The sequence below is a fragment of the Rhinolophus sinicus genome, linkage group LG04 (assembly GCF_036562045.2).
Source record: "Rhinolophus sinicus isolate RSC01 linkage group LG04, ASM3656204v1, whole genome shotgun sequence".
In the NCBI taxonomy this organism is placed as follows: domain Eukaryota; kingdom Metazoa; phylum Chordata; class Mammalia; order Chiroptera; family Rhinolophidae; genus Rhinolophus; species Rhinolophus sinicus.
The window spans coordinates 173,197,652-173,219,580 of NC_133754.1; the positions used below are offsets into that span (position 1 = coordinate 173,197,652).

A 21,929-nucleotide genomic window follows, 5' to 3' on the forward strand; every position below is an offset into this window, starting at 1 on the left:
ATGGGAAGGATAGGCTCGGCTGGGAGTTGCAGTTATTACTATTTTTCTTCCTCACAAAGTGAAATTATAACAGACGACCCACTTCTCACCTTGCAAAAAAAATTAAAATTACAAAAACAAAATAAAATTTCTCCTGGCTGCATGTATTCCCTCAGACCTCCCTCTGTGGAAGACGTAACTCTCGTCAAAATGCTTTCTGGAAATAAAGCTGCCCTTGGGTTGAAGACAAGCCTTTATAAGAAGAAAAGAGAAATAGTAGTGGCAGGTGTGGTGGTGGTGGTGACAAAGGTGACCGTGGTGGTGATAGTCGGACAGCTGGATGCGTGGCAAGATTAGCACTGGCGTAATGACATATGGCGTCATGATTCATTGGGATTAATATGGTGTGGGTATTCACCCGTGATACTGTGGAGGAAAAGCCTGGCCCGGACACTGTTTATCTGTGCCTCATTTTTCTCATCAGTAAAATGGGTGACAGTTCCTACTTACAGTTGCTGTGAGAACGAAATTAGGGTATGTAGGTAACGCGTTTTAAAACAGTGGCACCTGGAAAGTGTTATATATGTATTTGTTACTGCTGCTGTTGTTACTGTTATTAATATCATTCATTAAGAAGTTGTATCAATCCTTCCGAACCCTATGAGATAAATAATATTATTATCCCCATGTCATAGAGGAAAGAAACCGAGGTTCAGAAAGGTCAAGTAACTTGCCCAAGGTCACATAGCTAGAAATAGCAGAGGAGGTATTAAGAGTATCTAGGCAGAGTCTAGACACTTAGGTGTGAAGTTATTTCATTGATTAGACACCCAACTGTACCATCCTCTGTTCTAATAACCTTTTTTCAAATGATTTCTTTCATCCTTCCAGCAACTGTGTTTAGTCAGAATAATAATGCCCATTTTCCTGATGAGGAAACTGAGTCACTGAGTGATTAAGTGAGTTGCCCTAAGTAATACAGCCAAGTACATCAGAGGAGACTTCAAATCCCATCAGCCCACCTTTAAAGACCATGTCAATATCCAGAGGAACCCCCCGAAAAACACTAGCTTGCCTCTCTTTTTCACTATTTCTGCGTTGCTGCCATTGACTCACAGCAGGAAACAAAAGTGAGCACATATGTCCTTCCTGTGCCTTTTTCATGAGTCGTGACGACAACCATTTTCAGTTATTATCACCCTATAAATGTTCCACTGCATAAAGCCCAGGCCCCCAACATACGGCTGTTGTATGTTTTGGGCTGTATTTTCATTTTTCATAGCTCACCCTCCTTTGACAGTAGCCACATTGTTTTTTTATTTTTAGCATGAAAGGAGTTTGATACTTCATCCCATTCTCATGGCAGTGTGTTGGAGACAGAGGAGCCTGAGTTTAAATGGATATTGGTTGTAATTACTACCTGGCTCATCTTGGGTATCTCTCCTCCTCTCTCTGAGTCTCAGTCTCCTCTTCTGGAAGGTGGATATAATTAAAACACCTAGAGTTCTGTCTAGGGAAAGCTGGAAATGATGTCCATCGGTGTTTAGCACAAGGCATGGCAGTTTGTGAACACTCAAGAATGCCAGTTAATGACACTTTTTCATCCCTTTTCTCATTTCCCATCTCAACTGTGAGGGATGCAAAGACTGCTAATCTATCTCTGGCAAAAAAAAATGGTCCTGAACTGGATCCTGTCATTAAAATGTGGTGGTACCGTATGCAGAGTGATTGAACCCCCTGGATCTCAGTTTCCCCAGCTATGAAGTGATGGGAGTGAACTAGATGAGCTGCCAGGGCCCCTTTCAGCTCTGACTTCCAGAATTTAAGTCCCAAGTCATTATCGTTTTTGAACTGTGCATTTTAAAAGAAGTGAGGGCTTGGGGAGGAGAAAGGAATTCCTTTAACCCGGAGGGTCAAAGGGGGTCACTGAGGGGACAAAGACTCAGGAAAAGGAGGAGATGGGGCGGAAGGCTGCCATGTGGGGCAGGACCAAAGATCTGAAGTCCTCTACAGGGAGGTCTGATGGATGCATTCAAACACCCTTGAGTCAGCACGGGTTAGGATCAAGCTTGCCATCTCGCCTCAAACCAAGACGTACCACCTCCTTTGGAAATCAGGGAGGCCTACCCCACAGAGAGGTCGGGCTTGAATGAAAAGAAACAGGACAGCCTCTGACGCCAGAAGGGAGCGATTCTAGCCCTCTGCCCCGGCTGGCTTCCTGACTCTCAGGGAGGGGGTCCAGCTCAGAAAAACTTGGAGCTTGTCTGAATTGGAGAAATCAGGACCGAACTTTGATGCGTGCCTTTGAAAGGCAGCCGCAATCCAAGGCAGGTGAGTCTGGGTAGCCAAGAACAAGGACCTCTTTGTGGCATTTCAAGTGACCCGAAACCTGTCTGTGCACACATGTGCCTTGCGATGCATCTGAGCAGTCATGTCCCAGGTAGCCTGGGAGAGGGGAGAGGCCTTGGAGCCCATGTTGTATTGGAAGAGACATTTCATATTCATGAGTGTGATCTCTTGAAGGGGGTGCCCTGGGGGGAAATTGAAGTATTAAGCAAGTAAGAGATAGAGACCTAGTTGTATCCTTCTTTTCTTTTTGGACAGAGAAGTAATATGCTTAAAATAAAATGATGGATAGGCAGTCAGGGTGGTGTGAAAACCCCACGGCTGTAGCCTGCTGCTGGGGGCTCTAACATATGCCATCAGAACGAGGCAGAAGATGGTGCAAATTGGCTGCTGCGTCATGTCAGGTCATCCATTCACACATGTATGGATGCCTGCTGTGTGCCAAGCACTGTGCTCCTTGCAAGGAAACCAGCAGTGACCAGGGAGGGCCAGGGAGGCCAGGGAAATGACACTCGTAATTATTTAAAAGCAGTTGTTGAGAACGCCACTAAGTGGAAATACTTGGAGGTGGGTAATAAGTGAAGGCCCTCCTTTACATTGAGGGGTCAGGAGAGGTCTCCGTGAAGACATGACATTGAACCTGAAACTTGAAGGCTGAAAAGGAAGTGGGCAAATGAGGGAGATGGGGAGCAGGGTGATAGCGTGAGGATTCCAAGTTCACACTGTTAAATCCATGGGCCAGAAAGGAGCTTTTGAAGAGGTCAGAGAAAGTCAGTGTGGCCGGACGGTAGAGAAGGAGGGAGAGAGAAGAGCCTCCAGCCTCGCAGGCTCTAATCCTGCAGGTCCTTGAAGACCACAGTGAGGCTGTTGCTTACGGCAGGAAAGGAGGAGAAGGCCCCCCCTATGTATGCGTTCTGCACGCAGCGCCAACCGCTGCACTAGGCACAGTGGGCAAGTGCGTGTTTGCAGGAGTCAGGGGTCTGAAAGCTGCTGACCGTGGCCAAACCCGACCTGATGCCTGTTTGGGTGGATCAAGTTTGACTGAAACACAAGCATGCCCTTTGGCTTAGATATTTGCCACTGTAGAAGCAGAGTTGAGTAGTTACAAGAGAGACCTTGTATGGTCCCCACAAAACCAAAATACTTACTATCTGTGACCCTGTACAGAAAAAAAAAAGGCCAACCCACTGTTGGTATAGATGGATGCGTCTCTCAGTGGCTGAAAGATTACCCAGTTAGGGAGAGATCCAGGCAGACGAGAGGTAGGGAGGTGAGCCTGTCACCTCATCCATCTCCTTCCTGGGCCTATAGCAGCATCACTGTGATTGTGTTGACTCCCCACATTTTCTGTTTACACATCAGTTTTCGTCACCCTTGAGGGAAGAAGTCATCCTGTGCGTCCCTGGGTCCCCAGCATCCAGCCCAAGCCAGTCATTGTCTAGTGAATTGAACCAAATGACATTTTGAGGCAGAAAGAGTAGCCAGAGGAGCCCAAACCACCTACTGCCAGCAGCCTGGACCCCCCCTGGAATGTGGAAGGGAGTGGGTTGATATTTATGGTGAGCCTAATGCGTTATCTCACGGCAAGCCCACGGTACGCCTGCTGCCAGGCATTAGTACCACACTTCCCAAATGACACAACAGATTCCCCAAAGGTTTAAGTGACATTTGAGAAAGTGGCCTCCATTCAAGAAATATTTATTGAGCTGGAAATCCACCACAAGAGGAAGCAAACCTTCCTGAATGCCACATGCCCTGTAGGACACGTGCGACACTTATGTCTCCTCCCTTGAGCATCATGAGACTACAGGAAGGTGGGATCATTCCCTGCATTTTATACAAGGAGAAACTGAGGCTGGAAGAGATGCAGTAAGTTGTTCCGAGCAAGTTGCTATGACATGGCAGAGCTGGGATTTGAACCAGCATCTGCCTAACTCCAAAACTGGAGGAGCCCTGACCTCCTCCAAAATACCAGACCTTCAGAGCAAGTGGCAGTGATGAGACAGGCACATAGATTTCCACCCTTTTTCCATAATAATAAAAACAGTTAGTTGTGACTTTATTAATTTAATGATTTTTTCCCCTGTGAAGTCCTTTGATTAATTGCATTGACCCTAAGAGGTAGCTTTCATAGTTTTCTGACTTTCTAGATAGGGAAAAAAAAAAGGACAGAGATGTTAAGTAATGTACTCAAGGCTCCGAGAAGGGATTGGGGCTCTGGAAGTCTGGCTCTTCAGCCCCCAGGCTGAAGCAGTCATTTCTGCTACCTCTTGATCACTGAGGTTATCTACTACAACAACGTGGGCCTGCACATGCTGAACAGTTTCAGCAAACAGGCAGTGAGAAGGAGAAGCAATGGACTGTGCAAAAGGAATCTCCACAGAATGAAAAGATCCCAGGGTCTCTTTAAGAAACACTTGTCTGAAGTGTTTGTTTACAGATCATTAACGACTTAACAGAGGATGAAACTACAAGCGACTTTTTCTTGGCTGCTACTGATTAAGTACCAAGGAGAAATTAAGATAAAGCAAATCTGAAATTATAATAATATTGAAGGCACCAGGTTTGCAGTGTTGATTTGCCAGACAGAAAGATAAAATACTCTGCACCCCATGTCTGCAGGCCAGCTCACAAGTGCTAAGGTTGCCTCCTCTGTCCCTGGACTGTGTCCGTAGGGTCTTTGTGCCTTTGTGCCTGGATGCCAATGTGACCAATCTCACGCTCGTTATTTTTTTTTTGTCTATATTAAGCACTTGCTGCATACATAGAGCTCTGTGCTAGGCAGGGTGCAGATGGGAGTGACAAGCAGCCACAGAACAAGTCCTTCATTGGAGGACTTCAGAGGACCTTGGTCATTAAGGATATGCATGGATTGAAGTGCGGGATCCCCAGGAGGAGTGGGAAAGCACCTGGTGGGAGGTGGATGAGTCTGTGACAGCTTCCTGGACAGCCGGACTCAGTACAACCAAGTGCAGTGCTCTGCTGCTAGAAAGGTCCAGAGTCAGGGTTGTTTGGGGGGTACCACGAGTAAACTAGTCCCAAAGAAAGGTACTCATGGGAGTTGCAACATGGGTGGGTGGATAGGTGTGATCCTGTCACAAGCAGTGGTTTTTTGGTAGAAGCATGACGTGCTAGGAGCCGTGTTTTAAGATCAACCTCTCCTTAGTGGGATGCTCTTCAAGGGCAAAGTACTCTTGGCAAACTGACCTGAAGAGAAATCAGTGTGATTTTGGCTTTCAACACCAGTAGGAAACCCGGCCCAAATTATCCACAAGATTGAACTCAACTTTTCAACTGCCATTGGCAGGACTGTAAAAGGTCCTGGCTGGAGCTGGTCCTTCAGTTCAGGAGCCCAAAACCACGCGTATAACTTGAGTTCAGCCTCATTTCCAACAAGAGGGTTTGCACGAGCATCTTAAAGCCTTGACTTGCCCATTTGTCTTTGTGCCTTTTGCCAAGAGAACTCCTAAATGGGAAGAGTGAGAGGACAAGCCCGTTGGCCTGATCCAGGAGCACGGGAACTTGGCCCCCTAAACCCCTTTTCCCATGTGAGAAATGGGAGTTATAATGTAGTCTTTCCTTCATTTATGAACTTACTCATCACATATGTATTGAGCTCCTTTTATGTGTCAGGCCCACACTAGGCATTGAGAGGGCCAGATCTGCTGTGCTTGGGACACTTCCCGTCCTTCAGAAAGTGACCAATAAATACTGATAACTTGGTTATTAAAAACAATAATCTAGTTCTTATAGGTAGAGAATGCCCTGCCTCTCGAAGGAAACAAGCAGAAAATTGAGAATCATTACTCTGGGAAGTCATGAAGGGGGTTCTAGTAAATAGCATGATTCAATAGACAGATTGCAGTATTTTTCTCCTTCAGCTTATCTAGTTCTTGCTTGAAATTCTGAACTCCCAGGGCTGCTGAAGTGTTATCTTCTTCCAGTTTTCTTTAACCTCGCTACAGCCATCCTTATCTTTCCTGTCATTCCTACACAGACCTTTTCTGCCCCTCCTTTAAATATTAGCACTCTCCAGAGTTCCATCATCGGCCCACTTTCCATCCTACACTCTCTCTCCGATCCCATCATTGAGAACCAAAGACTCCAAAATCCCCATCTTCAGTCTGGAATCTGTCTCATGCCCTATTGCCCTGTGGACTTGTGTATCTAGTGACTCTATTGGATGCCCTCCCCCCCCAGGCACTCAAACTCAACACATCTAATACAAGGCTTACCATTTCTCTCTCCAGACCTGCTGCACTCCCTAGTTTTCTCATTCTCAACTTGTGGGGCCACGAGCCAACCAGACATTTAAACTAGAAGGTCAGGAAATCTCCTTTACTCTTCCCTTGCTTCACTTTGAAAACTGTTTTCCTTCCCCCAAATCAGTCCCTCCTCTCTCTGCCTACCTTTATTGCTCTCTGCCTCAGCCCCCTTCCCCATTTCAGCTCCACCCAGGACTATTGCAAGAAAACACTGCCAGATTCCTGGTGCCCCATCTTTGCCTGGCCCCATCTATCCTCCAGCAGAGACAGAGCAACCTTCCTAAAATGCAAACATCATTTTGCCACTCTCCATTTGAAAGCGTCAGGTGGTTCGGCCTTGCCCTTGAGATAAATCGAAATTACTTACCATGGCACCTGATCTAGTCACGTGCACCTTATGCTCCAGCATTTTCTGCGCTTTACACCTTCTACCCTGATTCAAGCTTCCTTTCTGCTGCTCACAGGGTATCCCCACTAACTCCTCTTCCTCTGAGATTCACCTACCTCCTCAAAGAAGCTTTCTTACTTCCGGGTAAGATTGAGTTGGGAGATCCCTCCTTTGTGCTCCCACATCATCTCGTACCGCAGAGCAAAATACTGTGCAGTCAATAATTGACTTACTTGCCCCTCTCACCAGCCTGAGTTCCTGGCACGCTGAGACCCAGTTTAATTCATCTGATTCCCAGGATTTGATCCAGGACCTGGCAAATCATTTGTGGCTCAATAAATATAGAGTACGTGTGATGGAAGGATATATTTCTAAAGGGATGTTTCTTAAGGATAACGTTCTTAAGTTTTATTTTTTAGGCAACAAAGTGGAGTAGAGCTTTTTTGGTCTTTAGAGTCTGACAAACGGCAGTTTGAATCACAGACTTTGCACCTCTGAGCTGTCATCTCAGGCAAGATGCCTCAGTTCGGGCAGCCCAGAGTGCTGGTTTCATGCCCAGACCTCGGAGGCTGGTTGCTTGTGTTCAAATCCTGGTTCTGCCACAAAAAGGGTGGGGGCTCCTTTAGTCTCCTCGTCTATAAAATGGCACTATCACCATATTGATATGCCACAGAAATACACCTCACCAGGGCGGTGTTGGCATTAATGTCCTCTGAGCCTGATTTTACCTTCCTGTAAAGGGGAGAGCGACTCTCCTTCTCTATCTCAATAGTGACTGTGGTCAGAACGTTTTGACAAGGTCCACACAGTTCCCAATTTTAGAAGAAGGGGAAGGACAGAACCAGTGATGTTGGTGGTTACTTAAGTCACCCAACAGGATTCTCTGATAGCCCAAAATTGAGCTGCTTTTCAAAAAGCAAGTCCCAGACTCAGCGAGCCTCCTTTTGGGCACAGAGCCTAATTAAGGACTAGCTGGAAAGGACGGCAGGTAGGCTGCCCCCCAGGCAGAGAATTCAAAAGGAAGTGGAGAACTGTGTAAATAACACTGCTTTAAGGGGGCATTTAAGCCAACGCTCTTTGTTAAGGAAATTGATGGCTTTGTAAGTACTGCCTCTGAAGCGAGCACTTGATTTGAAGGTTCTGAGCTGCCCTAGTAAATTCCCTAATGGACTATGAGCCTGGAGGCTCGGCCCCTGTGCATTCAACCACTTGCCAACAAAAACTCGGATTCTACTTTAAAAAAATCAAAAAGCTCTAACCAAAACATAAGGTATTGAGCCTCTGCGTTTTAACTCTGGCACAAGGCAGCAGAGACAGATTGCTTCCTTTAGGAAAAGGGAGACTCCTGATCTTTCACAGAATCTTTTTTCATGCTGGCCGCCATGCTAGGCGTTTTCTATACAGCTTCTCATTTCGTCCTCCCAAGGTCTGGGAAGGGAGTCATTGTTTCACCAAGTTGCCAAAGAGGAAACTGGGACTCAGAGATAAGTGGGTTGCTCATCTACACCCAGCTAATTCGTGCAGAGCAGAGCTGTGACCACAGCTCCATCAGACCCCTGAGCCCCCAAGTACTGCAAAATTGTAGGGTATCTTGGAGAGAATCAGATCTGCTGTCGCATTAGAGGCCCCTCTTTATCCATATCCACATTGGGCGGCAGGGGAAGGCGGAAGGGAGTGGATTCTGGAATCAAACTGGCCAGGGTTTGATTCTTATTTCTGCAACTTGTGAAACCTTAGGTAATGACTTAACCTCTTTAAATATCATTTTCCTTGTCTGTTAAATGGGGAGAATGATAACACCAAACACATGGGGTTCTTCCAGGATTAAATGACATTACAAATTTAAAAACATTTAATACAGTGCCCAGCACATACTATGTCATGCAGTTATTCATTTAGCAAATCTATTTATGACATGGTAGCTATAATTTTAATTGGGGAAGTGGATGATGCTCTAGGAAGACAGAGAAAGGGACAACTAGCCCTTCTGGGGTGGATTGAGGGAGTTTTCCAGAGAAGTATCTGGTTAAAATGTGGAGAAAGGATGAGTGGAGACTTGTTTCAGGTAAAGCCGGGCTGGGAATTTGGGGGAAGCTTCTGCAAAGGTGGGAAAGTGAGAGGGACTTTGGTACATTCTGGAAGTGGCCACAATGTCCCCTGCCTGGAGCTGAGACTGGAGTGCATTCGAGAAAACAAGAAGGGGTTCCAGAAACAGACAGGGACCAGATTACTCCTTGTCAATCATCATCAAGCCTCTGTCAGAAAATGTTGGATGTATCAGTATTTTCTGAGGCAGCCAATTTTATTTTCAGACCAACTTTAGTTCGTTAAAGGAGTTTTCTGTTGTGTCCCCTCTGAGCCTTCTCTTCTTCAGGTTAAGCATCCCGATACCTATGTGAACACTGCTTAGTGATAGTGCCGATTTGGGGCCCCATAGGTCATCAGTGGCCCAGAGTGGGTCTATGCTGCTATCATTAAGACCAGAGGGGACTTCTCTGTCCTCTGTTCTGGAATCTACATCCAGCAATGCAATCTGCAATCTCATGTTCTTGTTTGGGCCAACGGCTTCTCCAGTTGGTGGAAACTAATCTCAGGGTGACCACTAATCCTTGGAACATTATTTTGAACATAAATAGTTATGCTGACCCTTTTCATCTCTGATAAAAACACAGTGGTTTTGGTTGATAGTTTCAAATATTCCAAGTTAACTCTTAAAATTTAGGACCAATTTTTCCTCCCCTCTCTTTTCTTCCTTTCTTCCTTCTTTCCTCTTTCCACCCTCCCTCCCTCCTTCCTTCCTTTCCTTTCTTCTTTCCTCCTTTCCTTCCTTCCTTTCTTCCTTCCTCTTCTTCTTTCCTCATTGGGAAAAGAGAGACATTTGTACACATTTCTGTAAGAACGAATTACAATTCAACAATACAAATCAAAGAGCACATAGATTAAAACTAACATAAAATCATCTTCCGAAGACAGAAGAGTGGCCCACCCATCATTGTGAAATACAGAAAACTTACCTGAGTACAAGCCTGCCCATTTTTAGAGCCTTGCAGCATGTCTCACCGACTAGGAGATGGAGGGCACTGTGGCTTGAATACCTCATTTTTCTGGACTTGTGTGACCCATGTGGCAGGAAGACAGTCTTTGTGGTGTGTGGGCCACACCATCGGGGCTCAGATTTGAAGGATCCATTTTGACACTCTACTTTCTTGCATAGGGTTCCCTCCAAGAACCCACCACACTGTGGTCACCTTAGTCATGACCAGCTGTGCCAGACAGGCAACTGTCTTGGCTTTCATGTGGCGTCCTGATTCATCTTCGATTCCTTGGCTACTGTTAACATAGCATCCACTTGTCCAAAATCTCTCTTCTCCGGAACCTTGAGGATGTCTTAGCAGACAGATGGGGTGCTCGTTTTTCTGAATTAAAGAATCGATATGCATATGTGTCTACATACTGACTTTTATTTGAATGCATAGTTTTTCTTTATGCTCACATACATGTTCTCTCTCACAGACCGATTTCTATTTGGCAGTATTTCATATTCCTAATATTTATCAAATGAGCCTTATTTAGCCAACCCAAACCCTTGGCCTCTAATAATCAACTGTGCAGCATTCAGCAAGTTACTTCACTTTTCTGAGTCTCGGTTGTGATATTTGCAAACTGAAACATGAGGACGGGATAATTTCTAAGACCCTTGCAGCACTAAGCCTTCATTTATTCATTCATTCAGCAAAGGTTTTCTGATTGTCTTCTATGTCCTGGAATTGGAATGCGATCGTGAGCAAAACAGCTCTCACGGAGCTGCTATTCTGTTTTTAGAAACAATTCAGTGATCAAGTGAATGTTTGAAGAAGCAATATAATGTTCTGTAGAAAATAAATAGACTAGTTGGGGAGAGAGAGACTGCAGTGAAGATGGTGTGGTTAAAAAGTTCTCACTGGGCAGGTGACGGTCCAGCTGAGGCTTAAACACTGAGCTAAAAAAAAAAACACACAAAAAAATTTGATGATTTGGAAGATGAGTTCTAGAGTATGTCTGTGATTATAACATGTTTGTGTATTTTCCATAATATTATTTTACTTGATCATTACAGCCACTTTCTAAACTGGGTAAGAAAAGTAATTTTGTCATATTTTTAATAGACAAAAATAAAGCTCAGAAAGATGATGTATGTTGCTTGGTACCAAAGAGTAATTTAGTGACAGCATTGAGCTTCAAATTTTGATTCCCAGTCCCTTCTTCCCTCTGCTTTTCATTATAGTCCTCTTCTGTGTTTTTCAGAATGGTTTCATCTTCACCTTTATCAGTCTTCGTGTTGCTGAAATCACATTTCCCCATCTCCAGACTAAAAATCTAGTTTAATGATTAAAAGAAAAAGAAAATATATGTCAAGAACCAAATGCATTTTAGAGTGACTCAATTGAAGGAGATCATAAAGGCTACTTGATTTAAGTATCTTATTCTATAGAAGGGGAAATTGCAGCCCAGATGGGAAAATGACTTGTCCAAAGACACGGATAGATTAGAGGCCATCTTCTCTGGATTCCAGGTCTCTTAACCAAGCTGCTGATTTTGAGACAGGGTCCCGTGCTTTAGTCTTTTTTCTTTTTTTAATCTATATGTATTTATTTCTTTTGGAGGTGATGAAATCACATTAAAACCACTGACATTCCATTTGTAGTTTGCTATCTTTTATCAACCTTTTTTTGGTCTCTTTTTGCATACTCTCTGCATATGTTTCAGATTGATTTCTCCATTTATTATTAGCTTATATTATCCAAGACAAATCTCATTTTATTATTTCCTGCTCATACTTTTCAAGGCCTTTGGGTCCTAGGCGTCACTATCCCTCCTGGCTGTGCTTAGAATGCTTGTCTTATTTTGTGGCCACTACAGAATTCATTGTCGGACTGAATTTTATGCCCTCTTCCGTATCGTGAAACATCATTGGAACCCAAAAGAGACCCAGCTAAAAATCATCCAGGGCTTTGAATATTCTTTTCTATTGACTGTATTGTCATTTATTAGGGTCACTATCTTTGCTTACAATCTTTTTAGACCATTCAAATAACTATACTAAATTCAAGGTGATGTAAATGTATCTTCAAGTTCCAATTCATAAGACCATCAAATCTCTTTATTAAATTTCAATCCAAATATTCCATTTCTTTGCAAATTCAGTTAAGAAAGAAAATAAAACTATATTTAGGACAGATGGTGAGGCACAGTGTCTCATGGGAAAAAAATATTACGGAATGGTTTAGATAGAATTGCATTTTCCCCCACTAATGTGTGCTTGCATTTGTAATATGATCTTCTTACAATTATTATTTTCATAAAAATCTGTAGTACAGTCTGCTGAAACAAATTCAAATCAGGTTTGAGCCATCTTCAATACAACCAATAACAGAGATTCTGAAACTCCAGAAGAACTTTGTTAATTCATCATTCACTGAGTACCTGCTATGAGATTAACATGGTCCTTAGTATTAGGGATGTAAATAGAAGTAAGACTGAGACCAGCCCAGAAGTATCTTACAATCCAAGAGCTGTACATATTCATTCATTCATTCATTCATTCATTCATTCATTCTTAAATATCAATCACAATATGGTAAGCCAGTTTTCTTGATACTAAAGAAAGACGTTCACTTTGAAATGTGCTTCCCTAAAACTTATGTCATATTGGGGGAAGAAACAATCATACATAAAAATTTATTTTTAGATCGTGAATAATACTGTTAATGAAATAAAATAAGATTGTATGCTGTTCTCTGTTGGAGATGGGATAGGATGTGAGCTTAGTGTAATTAGACAGGGTTGTTATTTGAGGGAGGAGTATTTGAACTGAGTCCTACATGAAGAAGAGGAAGCAATTGTGAGAAAATCCAAGAAAAAAAAAGCATTCCCAGTAAAGTGAACAACATGTTCAAGTTTCTGAAGCAATAACACGTTTGGTTTATGTAAGGAATAGATACTTGTTGAATGAATGGATGTCTGGATTTATGGCTGAATGAATAAATGGATGGAAGGCAGTGAGCAAGGGGGTAGTGATAGGAGATGTTCACTACAAGTGGTGCCTTGTAGGCTGGGATACAGACTTTGATTTTGTTCCATGTGACATGGAAAGACATTGAAGAGCTTTATGTCAAAGAGTGATCTGATATATGAGTAGTTTATGTTTTTAAAAGAGCACTCTAGCTGTGCTCTCTTGGAGAGAGGGTTAGGAAACAGACAGAAGAATCAGAGAGACTGGTTAAACGAACAGTGCAATCGTGACGGTGGCTTGGGTTACGCTAGCAGTGATGGAACAAAAGTGGATCTTTTTGGAATATTCTGAGATGAAAGAGTCTACAGGACGGCGGGCATTCTGTGGTGTTGGGCGGTGAGTTGAAAAAAGAGGAGAGATGCACCAGAAGGTTTTGGTTTGGCCATCGTTGAGCAATGTTGTCAGTTACAAAGACGAAGAAGAAAGGAATGTGGGGAGAAACCATTACTTCTGTTTTAGACATGTTGATTTTGTAATGACTTTAAATAGATGTTTAAGTAGAGATGCCATTGTAGGCAGTTGGGACTCTGAAAAGATGTCATAGCTGGAGAAATGTTTGACTCATTAGTACATAGATATTTTTAAATTTTTATCTAATTTTTTTTTATTTTAAAATTGGAACTGGATGAGAGGATGTAGGTAGATAAGAAAAAGGGGGTTCAAGACCTACCTAGCTCTGAAAGCTGGCAACATGTAGTAGAGAGCTAGGGAAGCAGAAGACATCAAATGCTTCTGTGTGGGAAGAGCTGAGAGCCAGAAAGGACTAGGATGGCACGGTGCCATGGAATCCAAGAGAGAGAACCTCAGGGAAAGAGGAATGGGCTACTTCTCTATATGCTTCAAGATGGCTTGATACTTTGGTCCATTTTAGCAGCCTTGAGGTTAATGGTGATCTTGACAAGATTGATTTAGATGGAGTGGTGAATACAGAAACTAGATTGGAGAGAACTGAAGAGTGAACTGTTAGGAGAGAAAGTGGGTCACATACGTTTAGGTAGCTCTCAGTAAATTTTAGTGTGAAGGGTGCAAAGAGAAACGTGAAGTAGGAGACATAGTGGTAAGGTGATACATGGAACGATGGGACTTTTTTTAATTTTTAAAATTTATGTTACTTCATTTTTAAATTAAAAGTTTTATATAGGCAATATCCAGTTTTGTTGGTTTGGAAGGAGAGAATAATCATACAGGAAATAGAGGGGATTAGTTTGTGCTAGACAGGTGTGATGCAAAAGAGTGCCAGGTGAGTCTTCATGAAGCTGCAGATGCTGGAATTGTCTTGATGGAAGATTCAAAGGCAGAAACTAGCCTTTCTAAGGAAGGCTCAGGAAATAGGGACAGAAGCTCTGAGGTCTGAGCTCTGGGAAGGAAGTCTGTGTGTTTGAGAGTGGAAGTGTGGTTGGCAATGAGACTAGATAGGAAAGACGGAGCTAGACTACAGAAGGACGTGAGTACTAGGTGGGGAAGTTAAACTTTTACAGCAGTCCATTAAGGATTTCAAATATGATCAGATTTACGTTTTAGATTAATCGCTCATAGGCTGCCTTGTGAGAAGGGATCGAAGTGGGCAAGTCCCAAAGTCAATTACTATTGTGCTGCAAGGGCCAAGTGGACAGAGAACGAGGCTGTCCCCTGGGGGTTCTCTTCACGTACTGTATTTCCCCCAAAATAAGACCAGGTTCATATTAATTTTTGCTCCAAAAGCCGCATTAGGGCATATTTTCAGGGGATATCTTATTTTTTCATATACAACAATCTACATTTGTTCAAATACAGTCATATCATCTTCTTCTGGAACATCGTCATAACGTACTAAATGTATCCATCTGGCTGATGATCTTAACTGCGTCTTATTTTTAGGGTAGGTCTTATTTTCAGGGAAACACGGTAGGCTTGCGCATGGGGTTGAGAAGTAATGTGAGACTACATCCACATTCACTCTTCTTTTTCCACTGCTTTTGGTTTGCTAGATGGTGCCTGGTTGTCACAATGAAACACAAGAAGGAATTTCTGGCCCATTTTGGTATGTGGCCAACCCTAGAAGGAACCAGAAACCAACTTCAGCTCCTCAGATTCAGTAGACCTAATCGGCATCTGAAGCTTATTAACAGATTCATGGTCTTTTAGGACCCATTTGTCACCCTATGTTTTGTACTCTGGACAGGCTGATTGGGTTGAGGAGAATAAGAACAAACCCCAGTTTGAATAGAATTAAATTAGGTCAGCAGTGTGGGTTTGTTGTGGAGCCTTTGAAAGATAGGCAATGTAAAGTCCAGATATTTTTGTTCCAGAGGAAATATGCCAATATAGCCACCCACCCACCCCCCAACATATACACATCCCAAACTTCCCTTTTGAAAACCTTCAGGGGTTAAGCATTCCAATTTCCCCTGTTCCAAGAAGCTATTATTTGGACACAAAGATTGTGCATAGTTTGGTCTTTTGTTGTTGTTGTTGTTTGGATGAATTGTTATGTGGAATGAAGCTTATTGTGGTTGGACCCACCCCTAAACAAACAGCTGAACTTGAAAAATACTATTTTTTTTTGCTAGAGTTTAAAAAAAAAAAAAAGTAATCACTGGACTAAAAGAGAGTATCCTAATGCCAGTCACTGTTTCCTCAGCTGGAATGTCTCTAAAGCTGACCCATCTTGATAAACGGGAAGTTTAGAAAGACAGGTAAATCTACCCATCCTTTGGAAGGTAGCCCATCTAAGAAGAGTGTATTCAAATTCTTTGCTTCCTCCTTGAGTTCTAAACCAAATCTACTATTACTTAAAACTCTCATCTCCCATCTGCAGATAGTTTTTTTCTTCTCTTTTCTTTTCTTAATGGGCTGGAGACTGCGTAACCCCAATAGCATCTCAGACTAGTTGTATTGAGGCCATACTAGTGTCTGTGGTGAAAAGTGAAATCAGAGAGTCCCAAAAGTAATATCGAAACTTACTTAAGAGTACAAATTATTCTGTTGCCGGAATTATATCCTGAAAACCCAGTCTGATGAGGCAGCATCGTGCTGTCGAAAGGGCATTGCGTTATGAGTTCAAGAACCAGCAGTCTGTCTTGTCTCTACCGGAAATTTTCTCTAAAGGCTTCAGTAAATCACTCCAACGCTAGGAACCTCCGCTTTCCCGTTTGTAAAGTGAAATCACTGCTTTCAGTTCCAAGATCACCATCATAAGCCATTTATTGATCACCTGTTCTTATTAAGTGGTCTGAGCATCAAAGTAAACATTCAGTCCCGCAACCATGAATCAGATGAGGAAACCAAGTTTTAGAAATGCTAAGTAATTTGCCCAAAATCACATAAATAGTCAGTGGCACAGTGCTAAGCAAAATCAGGTGTGACACTTCACTGCCTCTAAGAGTGTGAACATCACAGGTATAACATGACTTTCTTGATCAGAGGAATCTCACAGTCTCCCCATTTCTACAGGATAAAATTCTTTCACATAACATTGCAATCCTTCCTCAGTTGGGTGTCTGATGAGCTTTTCGGTTGATCAGTTCCAGGACCCATTGCACTTCCTGTATCATAACTTTGCCAGGTGACTCATATGCCCACCTGCGGATAAAGCTCATTAATACATTTTCCTCCACATGCTCAGATTCTTTTGATCCTTCAAGATGCTGCCCCCAAACCATCTTCCCAGAGCACCTTCCCCCATTTTCTCAAGTAGTATTGATTCCCCTTGCAGAAGAGGAGTCCTATCCAATTCATCAGTGTGTGCCCAGCACCAGCACAGACACAGCAGATACTTGGTACTTACTGGTTAAATGAATTGACAGTCTTCCAATTCTCATTTGTGGGTTAGAGTCTATCTTAGCTGGGGATGATAGCATCCCTCACTCCTAAAATCTGCCGAAAATTTCAGTACCTCTGATTTGTTGCCCATTTATTGCTGAAATGATTGCAAATGAGTGACTAGTTCTTAGTCTCAGCTGGGCATCATGAAGATGTTTGAGAGACAATCACCTGTTTTCTGATTTCAAGAGCAAGAACTCTGAACAATATCATATCTCCAACCACAGACTTTGCTTATACTTTAAAGTAAACTCGTCTTGTTTTCCTAAGACATGGCTTTCTGAGCTTTCAAATAAGGGTAACAACACCTGCTATCTCAAATGATGTCCTTCAGACGTACCTCAGGAATGCAGAGGGATGACATTTCATCTCCATGCTCCAGACAGATGGTAATTGAAAAGTAAGTCAATGAGAAGCGACATCAGCTGTGTCTGTCCACTTGCAGAGAGTGCATCTGCCTTGGGCTCTTGGAGCTGAGCTCATTTCTTCCAAAAGGCAAAGAAAGTATCTTGAAAATAAATGCTTAACCTAAGAACACAGGCTTAGCAGTGCCTCCCCACCCACATCAAGACTTCTACCTGGATAGAGCAGATTTCTAAATGTGTCACGGCACAAAAGAGAATGAATCTGGAAGGAGGAATTCCCTATGTCAGGGGAAGGTGGGCTGAGATGGAGAAATCACATTGCCCAGTGCAATCACCACTCCCCACTGGTGTCTCTGCTCCTTTTCCTTCACCCTAAGACCCAGTGTAAAAAAAATAAAAATAAAAATAAAAAATTCAAAGGGTGCAGAGTCTAAACTATATTAGGACAAGAGTATGTGCATCGGGAGTGCCAAATTTTAGTCATTCATTCATCCAGCAAATACTTATTGAGAATCTAATAAGCTTTCACCATACCCCTCCCAATGGGATGTGTTATTATGAATGCTACCTAACTACTGCATGGAAGCCAAGTGGCAGGGTGATCATTTGACTTCAAACTCTTTTCACTGCAAACTATTCAGCTCCCAGCATAAAGCATTCCAGAAGCACCAAGTAAATTGATGTAATGAAAACAGGAAGGCCAGTTTTATTTTCCTGTTTTGTTGTTGCTGTCTTTGTTTTTCCTGGCCACACATTTGTATTCCATTCCTCACCCTGTTCTCTTCAGTGTGTGGGGCATGGGAGTAGAGAGGGACAGAGAATTCCCCAGATGAAGACTGGCAGATATAGCTGAAGGGCCTCTGGGACTCTCCTAGCAAGAAAAACTGAGTAGCAGAGTCCAGGGATGTTATTCAAAAAAAGGGACTCAGAGTAGCTTTGTCAGCAAAATCTTGGGGGAGAAACCAAGCTCGCTCGCTCTCTCTCTCTCTCTCTCTCTCTCTCTCTCTCTCTCTCTCTCTGTCTCTGTCTCTCTCTCTCTCTCATTCTCTTATCGCTCTTTGAACTCTGTCTCTGCCAATCTGTCTATCTATCCAGTATCTACCTATTTACATACTTATTTACCTACCTATATTTCCCTCTCCCTCTCCTTCATTCCCAGTTCCACTGATTCCAAGCAGAGGTCTTTACTAAAATCTTAAACATAATCAAGAAGAAATTAGGCTTCAGGAGAACTCAACTCTAGCCTCAATTCCTGCCACTGTGAGGTCTCATTGCTGAGGAAATAAATTAAGTCATCTTAGAAAATAGACCTTCTCTGATCTTATTGTAATCTTACCCTAGTTGTCTTCATATTGGAGGAGGAGAAAGGTGGTAACGAGAGGCAGGCAACCCTGTGGTCTTATCAGCAAGAGGATATGTTTTCATCACTGTGTGGATATGACATGTAGGGGGTGTGATTTCTCTGCCAAGTGTAAAAAGGCCAGGCTGCTACTTCTAGCTCTGCGGACTCCTTACCTCCTATGGCTCTTAGTGTTCCATTAGGTAAAGTGGGTGAAGGGCTGGCAGGGTACACATCGTCCCATGAAATCACTGGGGCGACACTGGATACATATTATTATCTCCTTTTTTATTTTTTTTATTTTTTTTATGAGAGAAAGGCTGTTCAGAGAAGTTAGAAGTTAGTTTATTTAAGTCCTCCACAGGGTACATATACGGCAGAGTTAGGATTGCAAATTAGCTTCACCTGGTGCCAAAACCTATGCTCTTTGCAATTCCCTTTATTGGGTTTCTAACGAGTGAAGTCTGGATTGATGGCTGGTCACTCTTGGATTGGGCTGGGCCTGAGTTTTATTATATGTAAGTTGGCCAGGTTGACCAAGCTGTTGGAGCTCCTGAGAAGCGCTGAGCCTGTGTTCTTTCCGTGCTTGAACTGCCAGGCGTGCTACTGGTCACCGGAGTCCTGAGCTGGCTCAAACTCACCCTTAAATAATTGAATTATAATGAATTGATTTATTCTGGCTCTTCTGATAGTATTTCACTATGTAAACGGTTTGCAGAAATAAACAAGGGATTTTGGAGCTCGAAAAGGGTTCAACATTCTGCTGCCCCTGAATGCAGTGATTCCTTTTTCAGATAGTTGGCATCATAGAAATCCTTGCCTTATTCCTACTTGACCCGGGTTCTTCCTTTAGGGTTTTGGGGGGGGGGGTGCTTCTTGAAAGTGTTTCAAGTGAGTCCTGATTTCACAAGGTGATTCAGTTCAGTCACCTAGAGATAGATTGACCCCTTAAAAAATGAAGAGTATCTTTTCTCTTGACCATTGTTTTAGAATGTGCAAAACATGTTTATGTCCATTTTCTATGAGAGGCCTATGGCTCTTCTGAAAGGTTGTCTCAGATGGGACAGTCATTTCTGTGTTGTAGACAGAAGCCAGAGGCTGAGCAGGAAAGCTACTTATGCGAAGTTCCATAGCTAATAGAAGGGACACAAGTCAGATCTTGGTTTGAAATAGGGCTCCACTTGCTTATTCTGGGGTGAATAGGGGAAGGGTGCCCTAGATCGGGCAGGGTTCTTAGGGTGACCTTATATTCTGATTTGCCTGGGATATTCAGCTTTCCCCAGGATATGTGCCTATTGTCTGGACATAGTATTTAATAGAATCTCAAAGTGCACTAGTGTGGATGGCACATTATATGATCACCCTAAGACCCTGGGTAGGGACCAGATTTCAAGGAACTCATGGTCTTTTGGAATAGCTATAGCACGTAGACATAATGGCAGCACAGAGTGATACGTGTTATGGTGGGGATCTTGATAAACTAGGAACCCATGCAAGAATGGGGTATTTAACTTTGCCTACAAGAGTTGGGAAAATAGCACACAATACCTGACATTCGAGTTATTAAAACACGGGCAGAGTCATATCTTTCAGATGGCTACATCTAGATTTCTCCTGGTATCGTTCCATGTGAAGTACCAAGAAACATGCAGAGGTCCCGCCTACTTAGAAGGCACCCCACCAGCTCTGTGCGTCTGTGATCTTTGTCCTTGCAGCAGAATGACAACCACTGCAGCCAGCTGCAGCTTTAAATTATCCCAAGCAGACATTTTGACTGTGATCTGAATTACATGGGGGCTTGGTTGGCCTTACATGAAATGCCTAAGTTATCCAACAAGCCCTTAGAACCTAGAGCATTAAACAACAAGGGCTCTGGGAGGACCCAGGAGTCTAACCCTTTCTCTATAACAACGATTGCACCCGGTGAGGAAAAGAGACCTGTCTTAAAGTAACAGAGCGATTTAGTTACAGGGCTGGGACTGATGCCAGCCTCTCTGGTGTGTAAGTTCACTGTTCCTGTGAAACCAGAATCCTCTTTGGAGTTCAATAAACCTCAGTTTGTGATGATGGAGTTCTATGGTGTTGGATAATGTACCCAGAACTTGGGACGTGGAAGCTTGAGTTTGAAACTAGGATCTAACATTGTCACACGGTGTGGCCTTGGGCAAGTTATTAATGACACGTGGAATCTCTGTCTCCTAATCTGGAAGATGAAAATAATAATGAAAACAATAACACCTTCCTCACAAGGTTGCTATGGACTCACTTGGGGTAATGAAGGTGGAAGTGCTTGTGAGTGTGTGTGTGTGTGTGTGGGTAAATCACATAGCACGAAATCTACCCTCTTAACACATTTTTAGGTGTATAGGAGAATGTCGTTAGCTATAAGCACGATACTGTACAGCAGATGTCTGGAACTCAGTCACCTTGCACAAGTGAAATTTTATACCATTGAACGGTAACTCTCCATTGTCCCCTCCCCTCAGCCCCTGGCAGCCACCAGCCTACTTTCTCCTTCTGCTAAGTTTGATATATATAAGCATATATGTATACACACATATATATATACACACATACACACACACACACACACACACACACACACACACACACACACACATCATACAGGTGGCGTCATACAGTATACGTCCTTTTGTGACCGGCTTATTGCACCTAGCAGGATGTCCTCCATGTTCATTCATGTTGTCACTTATGGCAGGACTTCCTCCTTTTTTAAGGCTAAATAATATTCCCTTGTGCCTGTGGATGATGGCGTTACCAGTGCTGATGACTCCATAGCTGCTGCTGATAACTGACACCAAAGAACAGATACCAATCTGTCCTCTCTCTCCTATGTCCATCTCCTGCAGATGAACCCAGCCGGTGCTACTTCCATGATGGTGACGGGGTATGTGAGGAGTTTGAACAGAAAACTAGCATCAAGGACTGTGGTGTCTACACGCCCCAGGGGTTCCTGGATCAATGGGCATCCAATGCGTCAGTTTCCCATCAAGACCAGCAATGCCCAGGCTGGGTCATCATTGGCCAGCCAGCAGCGTCCCAGGTAAGACCCCAGCCGTGGGTGGCATTCCCTGCAGACATTCTGAATTTCTGCTCTGCACCTCAAGGCTGCCCACCTCAAAGGCAGTGCCCTTGGACATGGCCATGTGACCATACTTTTAGCCAAATGTGCTTACGGGGCCTCATGAATACCATTTGTCAGGGAGTAGACATGCAATGGATAAGTGCAGCGCACATCAGCACAGGAGAGGTAATGACTGCTCCTATGTCCACCTGTTATCGTTCATATTTAGGGAAGAAACTCCATTTTAGATATACTACTGAATTCAACACGGTAAGAACACATTCTTTGGGGAGCCCCACATTTTGTGGA

General features: G+C 43.2%; 1 protein-coding gene across 1 annotated transcript in view; it reads left to right on the top strand.

Moving 5' to 3' along the window:
- PAPPA (pappalysin 1) overlaps positions 1 to 21,929 on the top strand; it is a 235,194-nt gene that overhangs the window by 119,213 nt on the left and 94,052 nt on the right. Inside the window, exon 10 of the mRNA XM_019731188.2 lies at positions 21,406 to 21,599. Within this exon, the coding sequence (XP_019586747.2) occupies positions 21,406 to 21,599 (194 nt within the window). The remainder of the gene's footprint in view (positions 1 to 21,405; positions 21,600 to 21,929) is intronic.